Raw genomic sequence first — 24,193 nt, 5'->3', positions numbered from 1 at the left:
TTTAATAAAAAAAAATAAGACAACAGTAAAGTTAGCCCAATTTTTTTTTTATATTGTGAAAGATAATGTTACGCCGAGTAAATTGATACCCAACATGTCATGCTTCAAAATTGCACCCGCTCATGGAATGGCGACAAACTTTTACCCTTTAAAATCTCCATAGGCGACGTTTAAAAAATTCTACAGGTTGTACGTTTTGAGTTACAGAGAAGGTCTAGGGCTAGAATTATTGCTCTTACTCTACCGATCGCAGCGATACCTCACATGTGTGGTTTGAACATTGCTTTCATATATGCGTTCGCTTCTGCACGCAAGCTTGGCGGGACAGGGCGCATTTAAAAAAAAAATTTTTTTTTCTTATTTTAACTTTTATTTTTATTTTTTTTCACTGTTCTTTTAAAAAAAAAAAAATGTGTCACTTTTATTCCTATTACAAGGAATGTAAAAATCCTTTGTAATAGAAAAAAGCATGACAGGTCCTCTTATATATGAGATCTGGGGTCAGAGAGACCTCACATCTCATATTTACACTAAAATGCAATAAAAAAAAAAATCGTCATTTGAAAAAAATAAAACAAATAAAATGTCCCTCTAAGAGCTATGGGCAATGACTTGGAGACAGGTGGGGGGCTGGGGGCTATCTTCCCCTCACTCGTCTCCATGTCAGGCCAGGGACAGGTCCAGATCGCCGTCACGGACCTGGCTCCTAACTTTTTTAGCTGGCTCCTAGATTCCAAGCAAATTTGTCAACCCCTGCATTACAGTCATGCGCACTGCTCTGCGCACACTACACATCCCATAGTCCCTAGCCCAGCTCAGGAAAACTTCATGCGCTTGTAAACGCTGATACTTTAAAAATACCTTACAGGTCATCAGTTTAGCGTTAACCATGAATAATGGAGGTAGAATTATTGTTCTCACTGCAGAATGCTCAGCAATATCCAACGTGTAACGCAATCAGCAACTATGCATGTAGGCGCCCAAACACGCGTGCTTACCTTCATATGTGCATGTATGTGGGGGTAAAGGGGGCTCCATTTAATTATTTTTCTTTGATGGGAAGGTGGTTTTAAGTACTTGGGGTTTATTAGACCTCAAACGCATATGATCTAACCCAGATAAGTTTGATCAGATGATTTACAAGCTGGTAATGCCTTGTAAACAAACTGAACCGGTAGTGACAAAATCCTCATCACTTCCGTTGTTTGGACGTCATAGAGAAAAGGAGAGTACAGATGTACTTGTCTTTCCTCTTCTAGTAGCCGGATAGACCATCCACAGTGGCCCTAGGCTCTTTGCGAGCCCAGGAAAGGGGCAGCGGTCCTTCTGCACCCTATAGAATCGATCGAACGGCTACAAAGCTGCTCAGATCACTTCTACAGGAAAACCCATTGTTGGTCACAAATTTAGTAGCTGCAGCCATCATCTTGGTATAACCACTTCAGCCCGAGGACATACAGGTACATCCTAAGGATGTGAAGTGGTGAAGTGTTACCTCTTAAAAATGAATTTCACTGGGGAGCTGCAATATAAATACAGTGCCTTGTGAAAGTATTCGGCCCCCTTGAACTTTTCAACCTTTTGCCACATTTCAGGCTTCAAACATAAAGATATAACATTTTTATTTTTTGTGAAGACTCACCAACAAGTGGGACACAATTGTGAAGTGGAACGAAATCTATTGGATTTTTTAAACTTTAACTAATAAAAAAATGAAAAGTGGGGCGTGCAAAATTATTCGGCCTCCTTGCGTTAATACTTTGTAAAGCCACCTTTTGCTGCGATTACAGCTGCAAGTCGCTTGGCGTATGTCTCTATCAGTTTTGCACATCGAGAGACTGAAATTCTTGCCCATTCTTCCTTGCAAAACAGCTCAAGCTCAGTGAGGTTGGATGTGATTGGCCCAGTCTGTACCATGTGATCACAGTGACCAATCACAGCTAAAAACACAGTTGTACATGATGGATGGCTTGAAAGGAAGCTATTCATTGTTTACAACAGTCATGTGACCCGTTGCAATTGGTTACAGCGGTCACATGGTAGCGGCTGCAGGCCGGTACAGTGATCATTCATCGGAGAAAGATTGCGCTGCAGTGCGATCCAGGACGACATCATATGACGTCTACCCAGATTGACAAGAAGCCCGCCCAGCCTTCAACTGATTACAGGCTGGGCGAAAAAAGTGGTTAAAATTGTATCTACACTTTTTAACCAGGTGGTCTGGCCAATAACACACTTCCTGTCTGAGGATGGCTACACTAGCTGGCTACCGTCCACCTGGGCTCTGTACTGGGAGCGCACTGTGCAGCGCGCTCCCAGCATAGAGAGGTACACATATATGCAGTCCAATAGAAAATAGCCCAGTTCAGTGAGGCTGCATATATGCATACCGCTGGCGGGAAGGGGTTAAAGAGGAGCTTTAGGGCAAAACTAAAAATGAGTGAACAGGCAGGAATTTTAATGTAGATGAGACATGCTTGGTCTCTTCTGCATTAAAGTTACTTACCTGCCTGTCCACCCTTGTACAGTGAACCGCGCCTACGCAGCTCACTGTACAAATTTGGCGATACTGAATCTGGCTGAACTCCTGCACAGGAGGGATGTCATCCCTGCATGGCCAATGACAGCGGCCGGCGATCAAGACCCGGAAGTCAGCGGCCAAGTGAGGCGATCGCGGGCAACGCATCGCTGGAGCCGAGGTGAGTAAAGTTCCACTTTAATGCTGTTGACAGACTGCCTCATTTTTTAGTTGGATAATAATTCCACTTTGAGCAGCGTTATTATTCTATTTTCTACCCGTGCGGACAATGTAGGCGTAATAGTTAGCGATGACATTCCGGGGAGGTTCTGCTGGTTTCTCAGCTGCTAATCACAGATATAATAGACATTGCGGCACAAAAAGACACGATCTACAGAAGTGGTGAGAGCTGCAGTTGGATGAAGAGTAAACTCTTCTACGGGTAACAAAGGAATCACCTGTCAGCTCTGAGCGATCCGTACATCTCTAAAGAAGTTCAAAGTATCCAGAGCTTTGCTGAGAAATCAATGAACTCCTGTGATCAATATAATTACACAAGGGAGGGAAGCTTTGTGCCAAACCGGGGCGTTACAGCTCCTCCAGCCTCAGGGCATTTCTCCTGGCCAACATTATTCACAACAAAGGCTCCATCTCCCGCCCCACAGGGTGTAGATTTCGAGAGCCTTTTATAAAAAATCTGTTCTCTGGGCAGATTTGTTTTTTTATTTAACTGAACAAGTGCCAAAGCTTGATGTGTAGGGTGTCCTGAGATCCCTTCTGCCTTCATTTATCAGGAAACCCGGCCTATGAACGGTGTTTGAGGCATTATCTCCTGTTTGGGAGACCAGTCACCCCAGCTGGGTGTATGCGCATTGGGTGCCTAAACACCTATATGATGTTGTGTGTCCTGCAGACTTCTACGTCCTTCACTGCTGGAAGCCAAATGACATCGCTAAGATTTCAAAGAAAGGTTTCTTCTTCTGATTGAGGAAGGTAGACTTAAACAGGAGCTAAACTTAGCGATACTTACCTATCTTTCAACGGTCTGATGTCCGTCGTCGGCATCTTCTGCCCCAGTTCTTCCAGTCGCCAGGCTGTGGCCATCTTCATTGGCCGGGAGGATGTCATTCCTGCACATGGCGATACAAGCGCTGTGCCCGAATGTAAACTGAGCTGCTCTTGCCCAGGTCAGTACACATTCCAATACATAACGTGAGAAGGCTGATAGGTTTCTTTTATGGCAGAGGAGACATTGCATGTCACTTCTGCAATAAAGAAGCAGCATTCTTGCAGTTTTGGAAAGGGGGACTTCATTTCTGCTTTAGGCCCCTTTCATACCAGAAACTGCAAGTAACAGCATGTTTTTTTTCTTGTACCTAATGTATGTATTTCATGTGCATCCTACATGCAAGTTTTTCTATCTGCATTTGTCCTGTGAGGTTACATCCTCTTTTTCTTGGGCTTTTATGTGCACTGTAAAGGGTTGCAGTGCGTTTGCATGCCTTTCTGCACTTGTGCTATTAAAAAACGTAGCATGCTGTATTTTTCTGCATTGCAATGGTGTGAAGTATGCCCTGGATTTTAGACGATCTATGCAGTTGGAGTGCAGTCCAAAATGCATCCAACTAAATCCCATTGCATCAGTGTGAAAGGACCCTTACGGGGCGCATTCACAACAGGAACTGGCCATTTTTGCATGCACGGTGATGTGCATTTTTCCACTTTAAGTGTATTTTTCATAAGATTGCATTTCCTTTGAGGTCACCTTCATCTTCTTTGGGCTTTAGGCCCCTTTCACACCAGAAACTGCAAGCAACTGTGCATTCTTTTCTTGTACCTATGCATGCATTTGACGCTTGTTTTACAGTTAATATCCATATTCCCTAGAGATGCACCAAAATTTTGGTGGCCGTAAATGGCGTTATCGGCACTCGGCTGATAAGAGAAAAAGGTGCCAATAATGGCACCGAAAACGCATGCAATTATGCACCGGTTTAACTGTGCTTATGTTATTCATAGGTCATGTGACTCAAAAACTGCATCAAAAACATAACGGGTGCGTTAATGAGGCATTCTTGCTGCGTTTTCAATGCATTTCAACTGGGAGGTGCGTTTTTTTTTTTTAACTGACCAAAAATGTCACAAGCAGGTTTTTTTTAACACCACAACCGAAGCCCAAAGGACATACATAGGATTTAAAGGGATACATTGTTCTTGTGCTAAAGTTGCCTGACAAATACATATTCATTTAAATTCATGATATTAACTAAAAAGTCAAATAATATTATACAATTCTATCTAAATAAATATATATATATATATATATATATATATATATATATATATATATATATATATATATATATATATATATATATTTTTTTTTTTTTTCTTTATTATTTATTTTAGGTGCACCGCTAATATTTCCCTAACACACGTTCCTGGACATAGGCTCTTCTGTAGCAAGTAGCTGGAAACTGTGCTTGTCATGAAACACCACATTTCAACAGCACATAAAAAAAAGGCACATTCGCCAAAACACCGTAGATCATCAGATATCGTCCAAAACTTTTATTGCAGAAAAAAACACAACACAAAAGGACCAAGTGCACTGTTTCAGAGCCACGCAGAACCCCTTCACCCCTCACATGCATGACAAAGGGGTCCTGTGCTGCTCTGAAATGTCACACTTGGTCCTTTGTGATGTGATCTTTCTGCAATAGAAAGTTTTGGATGATATCTGATGATCCGCGGTGTGCTGGCACATATGTGCGCCGTTTTTACATGCAGTTGACTTGCCTTTAAATGCAATTGATGCACGTCTTTCTAGCTGCATTTGTCCTGTGAGGTCTCTTGCTTCTTCTTTTTTTCCTTAGGCTTCTATGAGCACGGTGATGGGTTGCAGTGCCTTTGCATGCACTTTTGCACGTTTGTGATGTGGAAAAATGCAGCACTTTTCTGAACTACACTGCACCGCAATGCAATGGCATCAACGATGCCCATAGGATAAGTCTGGATTTTGGACTATCTATGCAGTTGGAGTGCATTTACATACATTTGCAGTGTGGAAAAATGCAGCTTGCCGTACTTTTTTCACTGCAATGCAAATAGTGTGAACTATGCCCATAGGATAACATGGATTTCTGACGGTATAAGCAGCTGGAGTGCAGTCAAAAATGCATCCAACTTCATCTGATGTGAACGGGTCCTTTAGCCACTTGAAGACCAGGCTTTTTCTGGCACTTTTTGTATACGCGAAAATCTTTATTTTTTTATTTTTTTATTTTTTTTGGGCTAGAAAATGACTTAGAATACCAAAACATTATATAGTTTCTTAAGGCCGGGTTCACACTATAGCGATGCGGGAACGCTGCGAATCCGCGGCGTTTACCCGCATCGCACACCTCCCGCCGGCAGTTCACACTGCCCTATGCGGACGGCTGGGAGTGTCAATGTTATGTTAATGACACCCCCAGATCCGTCGGCATATCGCAGTGCGATCTGCCGACTCGCACAGGAATCGGATCGCATGGTGTGAACCCCCATGCGATCCGATTCTTTTGCGGACCCAAAAAAGGGTCCCGTGCGAGTTTGCTGCGGGAGCGCTGCGAATTCAGCCATACTATCTGTATGGCTGAACTCGCATCGCTACGGAGATCGGATGTGATTTGCTGTGCGAATCACATCCGGATCTCCCCCCGCAGCGGTGTGAACCTGGCCTAAAGCAGAGGCCCTAGAGAATAAATTGGTAGGTTTTGCTATTTTTTTTTATGTCTTACAGTATTTTCATGAAAGAAAACACTTTATTTTTTTATTAAAATCTTATAAATAAATAGCTCCATTTTTTTTATAAAGTATAAACAAAAGTCGTCCCCCAGAGTAAATAGATACCAAACATGTATGTCACTCTTTCAAATTGCGCAGCGGTGACAAACAACATACATTCTACTATCTATAGGCAACGCTTCAAAAGCCTTTACAGGTTACCACTTTCTATCTACAGAGGTGGTCTACTGCTAGAATTAGACTCGGGTGATCACAGATCGTTGTAAGGGGTCGATCCCGGCCTCTTAGCTGATCACGTGATGTAAACAATAAAATCAGTAATCGTCTTTTTCTTCTCACCCCGACAACGCAAGGAGAAAAAAAAAAAAAGCAGATCACTGGCTTCTGTTGCCTCATCTGTGCTCACTAGTACCGCCTGCCACAAATCAGTGCCCACAGTGCCACGAATCAGTGTGCACCAGTACATAAAAGTGCTGGCAATCAGTGCCACCTATCAATGCCCCAGTGGTGCCAATCAGTGCCACCTAGCAGTGCTCTATATCAGTGCCCATCACTGCCACCCATTAGTGTCACCTATCAGTGCAGCCTATCGGTGTGCATCAATGCAGCCCCATCAGCATACATCAATGAAGGAGAAAAATCACCTGTTTGCAAAATTTATTAACAAAATATAAAACAGGTTTGTATTTTTTTTTGTTAACAAAAAATAAAAAACCCAGAGGTGATAAAATACCACCAAAAAATTCATATGGGTACAGTGTTGTATGACCGCACAATTGTCATTCAAAGAGTGACAGCGCTAAAAGCTGAAAATTGGTCTGGGCAGGAGAGGGGTTTAGGTGCCCAGTAAGCAAAGGGACATTTGCATTTTAGTGTAAATATGAGATCTGAGGTCTTTTTGACCCCAGCTTTCATATTTAAGAGGTCCTGTCATGCTTTTTTTCTATTACAAGGGATGTTTACAATTCCTTGTAAATAGAAATAAAAAAGGACAGTGTAAAAAAATAAATAAAAATTGTAACACGAGCCGCCGAGCTCGAGTGCAGAAGCAAATGCATACTTGAGTAGCGGCCGCATATGAACACAGTGTTCAAACCACACGTGAGGTATCGCCGCGATCGGTTGAACAAGAGCAATAATTCTGGCCCTAGACCTCCTCAAACTCAAAACATGCAACCTGTAGAATTTTGTAAACATCGCCTATGGAGATTTTTAAGGGTAAAAGTTTGACGCCATTCCATGAGCGGGCACAATTTTGAAGTATGACATGGTGGGTATCAATTTACTCGTCTTATTTAATGCAAAAAAGTGTATTTAAAAAAAAAAAAAAAAAAAAAGTGAGTGCACTTGTAAGACCGTGGAGCAAATACGGTGTGAAAGAAAGTATTGCAAAGACCGCCATTTTATTCTCTAGGGTGTTGGAAAAAAACAACATATAATGTTTGGGGGTTCCAAGTAATATTGTAGCAAAAAAAATAAAAAAAATCTCAGAAAGAGGCTCGGTCCTTAAAGCGAAGTTCCACCCAAAAGTGGAACTTCTGCTCATTTGTCTCCTCTCCCCCTTTCCGGGGGCCACAATTGGCAACTTTCCGGGTGTCCGGGCCATGGCCCGTGACATGACTGCGGGGCTCCCTCCTCCTCTCCCTGTCGCCGGGCCAGTAGGAGAGAGGAGCGGGGCCCTGTGCATGCGCAGTAGGGTTCCCAGCCTGAACCCATAAAGCTACACTGCCGGGTTCCCTTACCTGCAATGATGGCGGCAGCACCCGACAGCTGATGGAAACATCAGCTGTTGTGCCGACATTGCTGGATTCCAGGACAGGTAAGTGTCCGATTATTAAAAGCCAGCAGCTCTTTTTGAGATGTGTTGTTTACAAGTTAAAAACATTTTTTTTTTGCTAGAAAATTACTTATAACCCCCAAACATTGTACATTTTTTTTTCTAACACCCTAGAGAATAAAATGGCGGCCTTTGCAATACTTTCCGTCACAGCGTATTTGCGCAGAGGTCTTACAATAAGACAGTAACAGTAAAGTTAGCCAATTATTTTTTATATTGTGAAAGATAATGTTACGCTGAGTAAATAGATACCCAACATGTCACCCGTTCGTGCAATGGAGACAAACTTTTACCCTTAAAAATACCTATAGGCGACATCTAAAGAATTCTACAGGTTGCATGTTTTGAGTTACCCAGGAGGTCTAGGGCTAGAATTATTGCTCTCACTCTACCAATCGCATTGATACCTTACATGTGTAGTTTGACCACCGTTTTCATATGCGGGCGATACTATATTTTTTCTTATTTATGTTACCTTTTATTTTTACACCGTTTAAAAAAAAAAAAATTGTGTCACTTTTATTCCTATTACAAGGAATGTAAACATCCCTTGGAATTGGAAAAAAAAGCATGACAGGGCCTCTTTATTAGACCTCAGATCTCATATTTAGCCTTAAATGTAATAAAAAAAAAATAAAAAAATAAGGCACTTGAAAAGCTATGGGCAGAAGTGATATTATGAGGTCGCTTCCGCCCTGCATTGTTATGGAGATGGATGGGCCATCTTCCCCTCACTCGTCTTCATGCCCAGCAAGGGTGAAGATCCGATCACCTCCACCGCTGCCGACGGCTTCAGTAAGGGCGGAGGGCACCACCGCGCTGGGCCCTCTCCTGCCGCCGATAAAAGTGATCTTGCGGGGCGAATCTGCCACAGAGACCACTATTATCGGAAACCAGACCGCCGGCCGAACAAGAGGATACCTAGCTGCCATAACAACGATATCCCCCTTCAAAGTAAGGACGTATATTGGCGTGCAGCGGTCCGGAAGAAGTGGTTAGATTGATTTTTTTTTTTTTTTTTTTTTAAACAAACGTTATACTTTCCTGCTCTGTGTAATGGTTTGCACAGAGCAGCCCTGATTCTCCTTTTCTGGGGTCCTCCTCCTGCCTTCGCAGTGCCCCAATAGCAAGCTGCAAATTATAGTATAGAGTGCCCCCTATAGGAATGTTAAAAAAAATTCTGCCTTTAGAACCACTCACTCCCTGCCCAGGATTATATGTCCCATGATGCATTGCTCCTCACACATTCACAAGTTCTCAGGCACTTACTCACATGTATAGAAGGTGTACTGAGCTATATCTGTGCTGCATTGTATTTCCTGATATGTAAACAAATAATGCATTCTGTATGCAGGCAAGCTAATCAGCTGGCCGATTAATAGATTATAAAAATAGTTTCAACTATTTTCATAATCGATTAATTGATTAGTTGTTTCGGCCCTAGTTCACATCTTCACTCCAAAACGCCTAAAGCTCAAACGAGTTCTGTAATTTTTTTTTTTTTTTTTTTTTTTTTTTTACAGACGTTTTTCTGCTTTTTACATTGGTGATCTCTAGACCTGTACAAAATCGAGGCAAAAAAACAAAAAAGCGACTTACTGCCTGAAAACGCTACGCTCAGGTGTGAATGGGCCTTATGGGGTGAACCTTAAGCTTCTGCAATGTGATCAGATCTGCATGTTTACATTTAGATAACATAATTCCGGGTATCTGTATGGGTGCTCACACATTTGTCAAAACATTGTGATCTTTGGAAAATTGAGACACATAATCCACCAAGCGCTTGGAACGGCCACAGAGCTCCGCTGTTAAGTGACATCTACATTTGTAAGCATGCAAGGAACCTTCGGCTCAAAGAAACAATGAACACAGAAGTGAATAGCAGAAATCAAGGTTACCATGGTTACACATACTCTTTGTTGTGTTTCAAAGCCACGTGATCGGACTCGAAGAAGTACACATCAGGCTCGTCCTCTTCCTCCTCTGCAGGTTGCATGCCGCCGCCGCCGCCGCTCTCTTTGGCGGGGAGTGCCGTACACTCCGTGCTGGAGGAGGCGCAGGCAGCCGGCTTATCCTGCGAACACTTTGCAGAAGAACACGTCTGCTTTTTATCGCCGGAAGCCTCCTCTTCGGCGGCCGTTACGGTTCCGTTAAGAGCAGAGGAAAGTCTACTACCCTCGCTGGAACTCTCCTCGGCCTGTCCGTTCTCCCCACACGGAGAGGCATTTTTGGATGAGCTGTCTTTGACAGATACGAGCTTCCTTGGTGAAGTTCTTAAGGTATATTTATGTTCTTGAGTGTCGGAAAAGCAGAGCTCAAGCGAGGGTCCCTCTGCCGCCTCAGACATGGGGAAATCTCCGCCACATACAGGCTTGTCCTGATTGGGGTTTGGGGATGGAGCAGCTTGTTCCTTGGAATTTCCATCACCTACAACGTCAAGTTCCTCCTCAGAGTCCCGTACGATCAGTAGGGCTTCCGCGCAGGAAACCCCTGTTGATTCATTGGTCTGATTGACGTGATCGATATGTAGGCAGTTATTTAATTCATGGTCCTGTTTGTCTGCCTGTTCCTCGGAGTGCGTGCAAGGCACATTATGGTCTGAAAGACTGTCTGTTTCGTTAGCGGGCGCGGAGGAAGGAGTCAGGGAACTCCCATTCTCCGATAAGTTCAACTCTTTCGGGGAGGTGACCGTACTAGCGTTATTCTGTTTAACACTCCCATCCGAAGAAGGACAGTTATTACAATTTACAGCAGCAGTCTCGTTGTTGTCAATACCGTTAACAATCTGATGGTTAAACGCGTCCCCATCAGGTAAGGATTTTTTTACAGTTTCCTCAGACTCCGTGTCGGTTTTGATTTCCCTTTGGTTACTATCATCCAGTAAAAGACATCGATTAGCTCGTTTAGAACGGGGTGTGTCTGTTTCATGGTCAGATTCAGAGTGCCGCCTTTCCGAGGGCGCCTTGTGAAATGTACCGGACAATTCTTCCTCCGGGCTGCTGGGTTCCTCAGAACGAAGGTAGCGCTTAATTTTCTTCAACACAGGCGACAAAGCTCCCGGCGATTTCTTATCGCTGTTTTCCACACTGTCTTTGTCGCAACCGTCCTTATCCGAAATAGACAGGCCTCTCTTTCTTGGGCTGACCCAAGACTCCCGAGGGCTTGGCTGTTTGAGTTCGCTGCCCTTGTTGAGGCTTCCCTTTTGGATCTGAACGGGTTCTGGCCTTTTCTTAGGAGACCTAGATCTCAAGAGCGCCGGAGGGACCACCTCGTCGGGGGGAGCGATGCTGCGGTTTCTCAGGGTGCGACCACAGAAGTTTTCATCCAGCCCGTTTAATCCCACGGTAGATCTTGTGACGCGAGTCGAACGGGAAGCAGCCATACTATGGATCACCCAAATCGTGAGATCGGCATGATCCTCTCATTGGGAACCCTGAAAAACGCAAAGAAAGTCAATGTAAGGTGTCATTTTACAATGTAAAAGTATCAAAGCAATTTATTCAGCCAAACCTTCATTCAAGAAAAAAAAAAAAAAAAAGTTTTAAGCCCAAGGGAAGCATTGGCCTTCCAAAATACATACAAAGGCAGTAGAGTACAGGCCCCTCCATATAAGAAGAGAGCAGAGCCCTGAAGTCTACCTATAGAACTATTCAAAGTTTTAAGTTCAATTTCTTGTATTTTAGAACTCATAAACATGCACAGGTGGTTGCTACTGTTCATTACTTAAAGTGGTTGTTAAGCCACTCTAATGCCCTGTACACAGATCAGATCGGATTATATTGTCGGAAAATCCGATCGTGTGTTGGCTCTATCGAACTTTTTAAGGCGGAAAAAATTTGAGAGCAGGATCTCAAATTTTCCCACAAAAAAAATCCGATCTCACTTTTTCTGATCGCTTGTAGAGAATTCCAATCAGACAAAGTGCCACGCATGCTCAGATCAAATTACAAGACCAAAGCTATTGGCTACTAGCCTGAACATAGTCCCATCGAAACGAACGAACGATCGGATTTTCCGTCAACTTTGACCGACTGTGTGTATGCAACACCAGTTTAGGACAAAATCCGTTGGAAAAAATCTGACAGATTTTGTGGTCGGAATGTCCGACCGTGTGTACAAGGCATAACAATTGTGCACCATCCATGCTGTCTCCTTATGCAGTGAGCCCCTTTGTGTGTGATTTAAAAAAAATAAAAGCTTTAATTTCAGATCCAAGATCACGATCACATAACCGGCCGGCTTTCTCCTTTCCTCCTCTGTCAATGCAGTGGGAGGGGTGTATATATATATATATATATATATATATATATATATATATATATATATATATATATATATGTGTGATCCCGCTCTTCCGGGCGGATATGTATGTATATATATATATATATATATATATATATATATATATATATATATATATATATATATATATACACACACACACATACATATATACACACACACACACACACACACACACATGCTCTCGCTGTCATTACACACAGTGGAAGCCAATCTACAGGTGTCAGGTACTCAAATGTCCACTGGCACCTGACGATCGTCAGGCAGACATAGAACTGCAGTCTGCCTCTGTAAACAAGGCAGATTGCCGTTCTGGCAGGAGGGAAGGGATGGAGATTGTGTCCCTGCAAAGCAGGGAATAAATTCCATCTCTTTCCCTAGTAAAAGTGCCTAACATTGTACACATAAACACTGGATAGGCACACGGTTAACCTCTTCCCGGCTAGTGTGATTAGAACAGTGACTATGTAGATTTTTAGCACTGATAACTGTATTAGTGTCACTGGCCCGCAAAAAAAGTTTTAGTGTCAGAATGTCCACCACAATATCGCAGTCCCGCTATGTCACTGATCAAAGCCATTAGTAGTATAAAGAAAAGTAATTAAAAATATATTTTGCGCAAACCAATCAATATACACTTATTTGGGATTTTTTTTTTTACCAAAAATAAGTAGTAGAATACATATTGGCCTAAAAAAAATATGCTTTAGCTCAAAAAAAAAAAAAAAAAAAAAAAAAAAAAAAAAACGCAAAAGGTGTTTAAATATCACCAAATGAAAATTCTATTCGGGGAGGGAAAAAAAAAAAGAACAATTTTAAAGTGTGTTAACGTTGGCTATAACTGTAACATTTTCTGTTTCCTGTCATTTTCATCATTTTAGTGATAATGGTCCCCAAAACAAGCAGAGAGGGTAAATCGCCCCAAGAATATCTGCAACAATAAAGACATGACAGGGGTTCTTACCCTTCAATTCTCTATCCATGGCCTAAAGAAAAAAAAAAGTTTTGACTTTACATATCCTTTCGCTGACAGCACCAGGATTGTGGGCAAATCTGACAACCAGATGCCTGTCAGATGGAAGCATTTGGGCGGCTGCATGCCATGTTTGGTATTGATTTACTCAGCATAACATCATCTATTATATTTAACCCAAAATATGGCTTTTTTTTGTGCTTGTGTTTACTAAAATTGAATAAAGTTTATTTTTTCAAAAAACATGATCTTCCGTAAAACTGCTGCGCAAATATAGTGCAGCATAAAAAAAAAATTGCAATATCCACCATTTTATTCTCTAGGGCCTCTGCTTGAAAAATGTACCCAGTTGCAGACTCTGGGTGTACTAGACACGCCCAAAAACATCTCATTGTACACAGGGCGTGTCTAGAACGTCCAGTCCTTCCCTGTCTCAGTACCTGACAATTCAGCTATGATTAAACACAGCTGCATTGCCGAGTACACAGAGAAGGTCAGCAGCATGTTATAATATACACAGTTAAGCTGGCCATACACCTATAGATTATCTGCAGATTTTCTATGGTTGGATGGAAAAAGGTCCTTTTTAATCTGATCTCCCATCGAGGAGAGCGGGTCTCTGACAGGAGGTCCATCTCTGCACAGTGAGTGACGTGGGACCCGCCATGCGTCTGTTCTGCGGAGATCCTCCGCTAAGCAAGCGGAATCCGTATTATGCACAAGCCCGTGCGAAAAAGCCTTTATAAAACAACATCGCTCAGCCCAATCACTGAACGTTACATTGAAACATTGTTTCAAATGTAACATTCTGTGTTTTGAATCTACTAACTTTGTTCTGCAGATGAAGAGTTAGAGCAACCTTGACAAGTTTAAAAAAAAACAAAAAACAAAAACAAAACACAGTTCTTTAATTAAATGTTCCTCAATTGAACCCTTTACTCTAATCAGCACCAATTAACTCCGTATCCTCCTCCTCCATGCAATTGTAATTTTCCTGGTAATTTTTTTTCTATTTTATTAACTAATAGTTAAAGAGGAAGTAAACCCTGATGAGTTTACTTCCTCTTTTTTTCCCTGCAAAGGTAAAGCATAATGGACTACTATGCATCGCATAGCAGCCCATTATGTGTCACTTACCTGACACAGGAGCCAGCGAAGTCGCCGCTGTCCCCTGTAGTCCACCACATCCATCTTGCTGGTGGCGTCTCGCAGCTCCGTCGCTGTCATTCGGCGAAGCCGCGATGACGTCACTCCCGCGCATGCGCACGGGAGTCGACAAATGTGGCAGCTCCATTCTTGGAACTGCCACGCTCAGTGCGCCTGCGCGCCGCTGTCTACGGCGCATGCGCCGTAGACAGCGGTGCCTGTTTTTGGGCAAATATCTCCTAAACCATATAGGTTTAGGAGATATTGCTTGGACCTACAGGTAAGCCTTAATCTAGGCTTACCTGTAGGTCAAAGTGGTTTGTAAGGGTTTACAACCACTTTAAGCTTTATTTCTGTTTTTTGTTTGCTTTCTTATTAATATTTGAACATGTTTTACATATATTTACATGTATCACACTGAAAATAGCCCACAATTGGAAAAAAAAACACTTTACTTTGTTTTTAAATAACTTTTGCAATGCTTTGTACCAAAATCATAATTTAGCACGCTTTTTTTTGTTTATTAACACTATTTATGTTTAAACCAACACTGCTCAAAAAAAAAGAAGAAAAAAAATGCCTTTTGTTTAGTTTCATTACACTTAAAGCGGGATTCCACCCTAAAGTGGAACCTCCGCTGATTGGATCCCTCCCCCCCTCCGGTGTCACAATTGACACCTTTCAGGGGGGAGGGGGGTGGAGATACCTGTCAAAGACAGGTATTTTCACCCACTTCCGGGCATAGACTCCCGTGGGAGTCTACGCCATTTCCTGTCCTGCCGCGCTGCCTGCTGGGACACACATTAGACACACATTAGATTTCCTATTGCGCGGCTCGCGCATGCGCAGTAGGGAACCGGGAAGTGAAGCCGATTCGCTTTACTTCCTGATTCCCTCACCTAGAATGGTGGCGGCAGCAGCCGAGAGCCGAGCGATCGATCGGCCTCGGCATCGCTGGAACCCGGGACAGGTGAGTGTCCATTTATTAAAAGTCAGCAGCTGTAGTATTTATAGCTGCTTGCTTTTAATATTTTTGTTTTTGGTGGAATCCCTCTTTAATTGTCTAAGGTTTTGCAAAAAAAAATAAAATAATATTGTTAATATTGTTGTAGGACAGTATTCACAAAAAGAAAGCCTTGTTTGTCCTTAAAAAAACATACAAAATGTATGCATTACGTTGTTATCTTAAAGAGGAACTGCAGTCTGCTCACATCATTTGTAATAAAAACATCTTTGCCATTCTGAAGCTTCCCTCCAACCACTTTGCATATTATTTTATATATACTGTGATTCTGTACTTGCAGAAATATCCCTCCACCGAGTCTGGCTGCATCCATTTTAACTGTGGGCAGCTGAAGCTGCTGCCTGTTCACTTCCTGGATTTGCAGCTTTCGTTGGCCCTCTTATGACTCATCCCCCCTTTCTTCCTGGCAAACTCTCAGGAAAGTGAGAGCGAGCTGTGCATGATGTCATAAGCCTAGGCTTTTTACCAGACAAGAAACAGGAAGTGGGCTGTATAAGGTATATTTACTGGCAGAAAAAAAAAAAGATTTTAATATCCAAAGTTAAAACAACAAGGGCAGAAGATTTAATAGATGGAAAGTTGAAAAAAAATGACTGAAGGTCCGATTTAAGTAATGACAAATTGATCACTGAATAAACAGGCCAGTGTTGCTCTGGTCCATATGGGGTAAACAGGTATGAGAGCGGAAGTGAGCACTTAATGTTAGGGGGTTCCAAATCATTTCCCAGCAAATAAAAAATAATATGCAGATTGTTACATGTGGGAGAGAAATGTCAGAAGTGGCAGGGTAACGTGGTTAAATGATAAAGGTGTGTACAATGAATAGAGAAGTTCATGCACTAAGGCTGGATTCACACCTATGCAGTTTTAGTGCTTTTTGCATTTAGCAGATTTGCACTGCCGGCGGCGCGCTCCCGCGCTGGTCAGGACCCCCGTGAGTCCGGTTGCGGGACCCGATCGCCGCGGGCATCCCCGCAATCGTCTCACGGAGCGGCCGAATGGAGGAAATGCTGTATAAACAACATTTTTCCATTCTGCCTAGCAACTAGTGACGCTGATCTCTGCTCCATGTGATTGGAGCAGAGATCAGTGTACATTAAATGAAAGCCCAACCCCCCCACAGTTAGTAACACACCCCTAGGAACACTTAACCCCTACACTGCCACCCACTGGTTAACCCTTTCACTGCCAGTGTCATTTACACAGGAATCACTGCATTTATATAGCAGTGATTACTGTATAAATGACAATGGTCCCAAAAATGTGTCAAAAATGTCCGATGGGTCCCTGACAATGTCGCAGTCACAATAAAAATCGCAGATCACCGCCATTACTAGTAAAAAAAAAAAAAAATAAAAATTATTAATACAAATGCTATAAAACTATCCCTATTTTGTAAATGCTATAACTTTTGCGCAAACCAATCAAAAATCGCTTATTGCGATTTTTTTTACCAAAAATATGTAGAAGAATACGTATCGGCCTAAATTGAGGGAAAAAAATGTTTTTTTATATATTTTTGGGGGATATTTATTATAACAAAAAGTAAAAAATAACGCGTTTTTTTCAAAATTGTCACTCTATTTTTGTTTATAGTGCAAAAAATAAAAACCGCAGGGGTGATCAAATACCACCAAAAGAAAGCTCTATTTGTGGGAAAAAAAGGACGTCAATTTTGTTTGGGAGCCACGTCGCACGACCGCGCAATTGTCAGTTAAAGCGACGCAGTGCCGAATCGCAAAAAGTGGTCTGGTCTTTGACCAGCAAATTGGTCCGGTCTGAAAGTGGTTAAAGTTTACTTTACATGCACAACTTTGTCATGTCACTTCCCTGTCTGATCACACTTAGGAAGGGCCATTCAAGACAGGCAGAGGGAGTGAGCACAGGACACCTCCATTCTGCCAGTTCAGGTCTAAAGACTGAACTTGATTGGTAGTCTTATGTCTGCCACCCTTTTTTTTGTGTACATACCCCTTCCCCACCCCCATCTGATAATCTCCTATGGGGCAATTATCTCCTTATATAGAGCCTACTCTAAATATCAGTACTCATAGACCCTTTCCCTGGGTATGATGTTCCCCCCCACCGATAACCCCTCTTCTCAGGTTAGAGACCCCCCTCATCCTCTTCAGTCCCAGCCCCATGCAATGTAGCATCTTTCCTGTAACGGAGCCAACCTTTGAGCTCTGCCATCTTTCCCAGGTTCCACCCCCCCCGCCCCATTGCCCCTCACTCAAAGACCTTCCCTCTCTGCCATGCAGAAACACAGACCATCCCCCATTTAGACCCCACTCCCTAATGGATTTATAATCTCACAAACCATCCCCTTAGCAAATGTAACCTCCATACCCCATACTCTCCTCCTGGGTGTATGTATCCTGTGGAATCACGCCCCCTGGTGTATGGAACTTTGCACATCCACCTACACTGGGCTAGGTTACCTCCCCTCCATACAGCCTTTCCCCGGGGTATGTAGCCTCCCCCACCCATAGACCCTCCCCCTGGAGCATGTAGCCTCCCCCACTCAAAGACCCTACTCTTGGGAGTATTGGGTCTCCCTGACCCAGAGACCCACCCCTTGCAGTATGTAGCCTCCCCCACCCATAGATCCTCTCGGAGTATGTAGCCTTCCCCACTCATAGACCCTCCCCTTGCAGTATGTAGCCTCCCCTACCCATAGATCCTCCCCTTGGAGTATGTAGCCCCCCCCCCACCCATAGACCCTCCATTTGCAGTATGTAGCTTTCACCATCCATAGACCCTCCCCTTGGAGGATGTAGCCCCCCCCACCCATAGACCCTCCATTTGCAGCATGTAGCCTAGGATATATAATCTCCCCCACTCATAGACACTCCAACATATGGGCGGGGAAGGCTACATTCCCAGAGACCTTCCTCCAAGGAAATAGAACCTCCTCTGCCAACAGACCCTCTCACCTTAACGTATGTAACCTTCCTCACCCACATACCCTCCCCTGGTGTACCTAGCCTGCCCACCCAGAGCCACCCCCAACTATGGAGCCCCCCACCCCACCTGTAGACCCTCCCACAGGAGTATGCAGCCTTCCCTACCTGTAAACCTCCCCTATGGTGTTTGCAGCTTCCCCCACCCCACCGGTACACCTTTCCTCTGAGGGTATTTACCCTCCCCCTTTAGGTATGTAGCCTCCCCTACAAAAGGAGGTCCTCCCCCAAGCTATTTTTCCACCTCCACCCATAGACGCCAAAATGTAGCCTTTGCCACCCTTAGAGCTTTCTTCAAAGAAATGTAAACTTCTCTAACAACAGACCCTTTCTCCCTAGTGTATATAACCGATCCCCCACCCAGAACCCCTCTCCTGGGATATGTAACCTCCCCCACCTGTAGACCCTCCCTCTGGGATTTGTAGCCTACACCACTAAGAGACTCTCCCCATAGTGTATGTAGCCTTATGGACCCTCCCACATAGGGAATGCAACCTACTTTGCCAATGGACCCTCTTTTCCTAGAGTAGGTAGCGTACCCCACACATAGAACATTCTCCTAAGATATGTATTCTCCCCAACCCACACCTCCTCCGCTGGGGTATTTCACCTGCCCCACCCAAAGACCCTCCTCCTCACAGATGCAGCCTCCCCTATCCATAGACCCCCCCCTAGAATGTGTCACTTGCCCATCTCACAGATCCACCTTCTAGAAAATATACTCTCCCCCAAAACAACATTTCCCAAAGGTATGTATTATTCCTCCAGTTTATGTAGCCACCCTATCCATAGACCCGCCTCCAATGGTATGTTACCACCTGTAGAGTCGCCCCCCTGGAATATGGAATCTCATCCACCTGTAGACCCGCCCCTTACGGTAGGTAACCTTCCTCACTTGTAGACCCACACCTCTGGGGTATGTAACCTCACCCACCTGTAGACCCGCCCCTCGGGGGTACTTAACCTCAACCAACTGTAGACCCGCCCCTTGGGGGTACTTAACCTCAACCAACTGTAGACCCGCCCCTCGGGGGTACGTAACCTCACCCACCTGTAGACCCGCCCCTCGGGGGTACGTAACCTCCCCCCTGTAGACCCGCCCCTCGGGGGTACGTAACCTCCCCCACCTGTAGACCCGCCCCTCGGGGGGTACGTAACCTCCCCCACCCGTAGACCCGCCCCTCGGGGGTACGTAACCTCCCCCACCTGTAGACCCGCCCCTCGGGGGTACGTAACCTCCCCCACCTGTAGACCCGCCCCTTGGGGGTACTTAACCTCAACCAACTGTAGACCCGCCCCTCGGGGGTACGTAACCTCACCCACCTGTAGACCCGCCCCTCGGGGGTACGTAACCTCCCCCTGTAGACCCGCCCCTCGGGGGTACGTAACCTCCCCCACCTGTAGACCCGCCCCTCGGGGGGTACGTAACCTCCCCCACCCGTAGACCCGCCCCTCTGGGTTTGTAACCTCCCCCACCTGCAGACCCGCCCCTCGGGGTTTGTAACCTCCCCCACCTGTAGACCCGCCCCTCGGGGTATGTAACCTCCCCCACCTGTAGACCCGCCCCTCGGGGTATGTAACCTCCCCCACCTGTAGACCCGCCCCTCAGGGTATGTAACCTCCCCCACCTGTAGACCCGCCCCTCTGGGTATGTAACCTCCCCCACCTGTAAACCCGCCCCTCTGGGTATGTGACCTCCCCCACCTGTAAACCCGCCCCTCGGGGGATGTAACCTTCCACACCTGTAGACCAGCCCCTTGGGGGGGCATTTAACCACCCCACCTGTAGACCTGCCCATTGGGGGACATTTAACCTCCCCACCTGTAAACCCGCCCATTGAGGGGGCATTTAAACTCCCCACCTGTACACCTGCCCATGGGGGACATTTAACCTCCCCAACTGTACACCTGCCCCCATGGGGGGCATTTAACTTCACCACCTGTAGACTCGCCCCTTGGGATATGCAACCTCCATCACCTGTGGACCCGCTCCTTGGGGGGTATTTAACCTCCCCACCTTCAGGGTATGTAACCTCTACCACCTGTAAGCCCGCCCCTTGGGGTATGTAACCTCCCCCAAATAAAGACCCGCCCCTTTTGAGTATGTAACCGCCCCAATTTGTAGACCCACCCCTTGGGGTATGTAACCTCCCCCACCTACAGACCCGCCCCTTTGGGGTATGTAACCTTCCCACCTGTAGACCCGCCCCTTTGGGATATGTATCCTCCCCATTAGTAGACCCGCCCCTTTGGGGTATGTAACCTCCCCCACCTACAGAGGCCCCCCCTTGGGGTATGTAACCTCCCCCACCTAAAGACCCACCCCTTGGAGTATGTAACCTTCCCACCTGTAGACCCGCCCCTTTGGAGTATGTATCCTCCTCCACCTACAGACCCGCCCCTTTGGGGTATGTAATCTCCCCCACCTACAGACCCGCCCCTTTGGGGCATGTAACCTCCCCCATTTGTAGACCCACCCCTTGGGGTATGTAACCTCCCTCTCACCAGTAATGTCACCTCCTTTTTCTTCTGGCTCCAGCACCAACTTTTCAGCAACATCACACCCACCGCCATGTGCAGCCCAATAAGCCCCTCCCACAGCCCGAATAGACCACGCCCCCATCCGTTGCTTCCACACATTAGTCAGGTCCTGTCCCTCGTGTGGCCCTTCAGGCAGCGCACACCCTCCCCCCGCCCACAGTGAGCAACCCCCGCCCTCCCTCCTGCTCATCATCCCGGTCCCGCTCTCACCTCGCCTCTCTCCCCGGACATGTCTCCCCGGACATTCCCGCGAGATGTGGGCGCTCTCGCGAGAAATGGCGACGGCGCGCGCACCTAGCAACAACAATCCTACCAACGAGGAGGGGGGCGTGACTCTCCGTCCCGCCCACCACTCCGGGACAGCCACACATCACAGGACCTGCCGCCGTCCGTCCGGGCGAAACACGCCCACCCGGAGGGCGGGGCTTCACCTGCTCGAGCCTCCAACACGTGAGCGGGCGGGAGAATATCAACAATGAAGAGAGAGAGCCTGAGAACGTGGAGGGGGGTTCCTTTATGTGTGTGTGTGTATATATATATATTATACACACACACACACATACACACAGAGGGGGGAGTCCTCTATCGTGTGTGTATGTGGTGTACACACACACAGTATCTCACAAAAGTGAGTACACCCCTCACATTTTTGTAAATATTTTATTAACAACTTCAGCCCCGGACCATTTTGCTGGCCAAAGACCAGAGCACATTTTGTGATTGGCACGGCATCGCTATAACTGATAATTGCGCGGTCGTGCGACGTTACACCCAAACAAAATTGATGTCCTTTTTTTCTCAAATAGAGCTTTCTATTGGTGGTATTTGATCACCTCTGAGGTTTTTATTTTTTGCGCTATAAACCAAAAAAAAAAAAAGCGACAAATTTTGAAAAAAAAAAAGCAATAATAAATATACCCCAAAAATATATATATAAAAAAATTCTCTCAGTTGAGACTGATATATAGTCTTCTACATATTTTTGATATAAAAAAAAATATCGCAATTGATTGGTTTGCGCAAAATTTATATAGTGTCTACATAATAGAGGATAGTTTGTGGCATTTTTATTAATATTCGTGTTTTTTTTTTTTACTAGTAATGGCAGCGATTTTTACAAGTCGGACAATTTTGGCAAGATTTTGGGACCATTCACATTTATACAGCGGAATTAAAATTGCATTGATTACTGTGTAAATGTGACTGTCAGGGAAGGGGTTAACACTAGGTGGCGCTGTAGGGGTTAAGCGTGTCCTAGGGAGTGATTCTAACTGTAGGGGGGAGGGGCTAGCGGTGACACTGATCTCTGCTTGCGATCACAGGGAGAGCTGATCAGTGTCACTAGGCAGAATGAGATGCCCGTTTACATCAGCATCTCCCCGTTCTTCCTCTCCATGAGACAATTGCGGGTATCCTCGCCGACATCGAATCCGCAGGACCCGTGATCCTACTCACGGAGTTCCCAGGCGGCGTGCACGCAATGGCACGGCGGCAAATGCTAAGGAACGTACAGGTATGTCCATTTGCGTAGCCGTGCCATTCTGCCGGCATCAGTCGGGAACCGGTTAAATCTTTCCATTTGACAACCCTGAAGAAATGACACTTTGCTACAATGTAAAGTAGTGATTGTACAGCTTGTATAACAGTGTAAATTTGCTGTCCCCTCAAAATAACTCAGCACACCATTAATGTCTGAACTGCTGGCAACAAAAGTGAGTACACCCCTAAGACCCCTTTCACACTGAGGCGCTTTACAAGCACTTAGACCCCTTTCACACCGCCCATAGCGTGGGCGGTAAAACGCAGCTATTTGCGGCGCATTTCGGCTGATAGCAGGGCGCTTTTACCCCCGCTAGTGGCCGAGAAAGGGTTAAAACTGCCGGCAATACGCCGCAATAGCGGCGTTTTGCCGGCGGTATTACAGCGCTGCCCCATTGATTTCAATGGGGAGCAGCGGTGGAGGAGCGGTAAACACACCGCTCCTTCGCCGCTCCAAAGAAGCTGCTGGCAGGACTTTTCCCTGATGTCCTGCCAGCGCACCGCTATAGTGTGAAAGCCCAATGGTGCAGCTTTTTTAGGGCGGATTGCAGGCACTATTTCTAACGCTATAGCGCCTGCAAAACGCCCTGGTGTAAAAGGGGTCTAAAAATAGCGCCTGTAAAGAGCCTCTCCTGTGTCTGCAGGGCTTCCACACTGGAGCGATGTGCGTTTGCAAGACAGTAAAAAGTCCTGCAAGCAGTATCTTTGCAGCACTGTAGAAGCGGTGTATACACTGCTCCTAAAGCGCCCCTGCTTATTAAAATCAATGGGGCAGCAGCGCTTTGCAGGCGGTTTTAACCCTTTTCAGCCTCTAGCGGGTGTTAAAACCACCCTGCTAGGGGTCGAATAGCACCATTAAAGCAGCGCTAAAAATAAAGAGTACACCCCTAAGTGAAAATGTCCCAATTGGGCCCAATTAGCCATTTTCACTCCCTGGTGTCATGTAACTCGTTAGTGTTACAAGGTCTCAGGTGGGAATGGGGAGCAGGTGTGTTAAATTTGGTGTTATCGCTCTCACTCTCTCATACTGGTCACTGGAAGTTCAACATGGCACCTCATGTCAAAGAACTCTCTGACAACCTGAAAAAAAGAATTGTTGCTCTACATAAAGATGGCCTAGGCCAGTGATGGCGAACCTTGGCACCCCAGATGTTTTGGAACTACATTTCCCATGATGCTCCACTACAATGCAAGGTACCAGAGCATCATGGGAAATGTAGTTCCAAAACATCTGGAGTGCCAAGGTTCGCCATCACTGGCCTAGGCTATAAGAAGATTGCCAAGACCCTGAAACTGAGTTGCAGCACAGTGGCCAAGACCATACAGCGGTTTAACCGGACAGGTTCCACTCAGAACAGGCCTCGCCATGGTCGACAAAGAAGTTGAGTGCACGTGCTCAACATCATATCCAGAGGTTGTCTTTGGGAAATAGACGTATGAGTGCTGCCAGCATTACTGCAGAGGTTGAAGGGGTGGAGGGTCAGCCTGTCAGTGCTCAGACCATACGCTGCACACTGCATCAAATTGGTCTGCATGGCTGTCGTCCCAGAAGGAAGCCTCTTCTA

General features: G+C 45.4%; 1 protein-coding gene across 2 annotated transcripts in view; it reads right to left on the bottom strand.

Moving 5' to 3' along the window:
- ZZZ3 (zinc finger ZZ-type containing 3) overlaps positions 1 to 24,193 on the bottom strand; it is an 80,894-nt gene that overhangs the window by 44,342 nt on the left and 12,359 nt on the right. The window contains exons 1-2 of one of the 2 annotated variants that reach the window (XM_077450423.1): positions 21,300 to 21,409; positions 10,055 to 11,574 (exon numbers count right to left, since the gene is read on the bottom strand). In XM_077450423.1, coding sequence (XP_077306549.1) covers positions 10,055 to 11,523 — 1,469 coding nt within the window. In that variant the 5' untranslated portion in view covers positions 11,524 to 11,574; positions 21,300 to 21,409. Of the gene's footprint in view, positions 1 to 10,054; positions 11,575 to 21,299; positions 21,410 to 24,193 lie in introns of those variants that run through there. The other variant, XM_077450422.1, reaches the window with a different exon arrangement.

The sequence above is a fragment of the Lithobates pipiens genome, unplaced genomic scaffold (genome assembly GCF_037356315.1).
Source record: "Lithobates pipiens isolate NorthernLeopardFrog02 unplaced genomic scaffold, aLitPip1_a1.2 Scaffold_23, whole genome shotgun sequence".
In the NCBI taxonomy this organism is placed as follows: Eukaryota; Metazoa; Chordata; class Amphibia; order Anura; family Ranidae; genus Lithobates; species Lithobates pipiens.
Note: the sequence above shows the minus strand (reverse complement) of the source record. Positions and strands in the feature narration are given on the sequence as shown.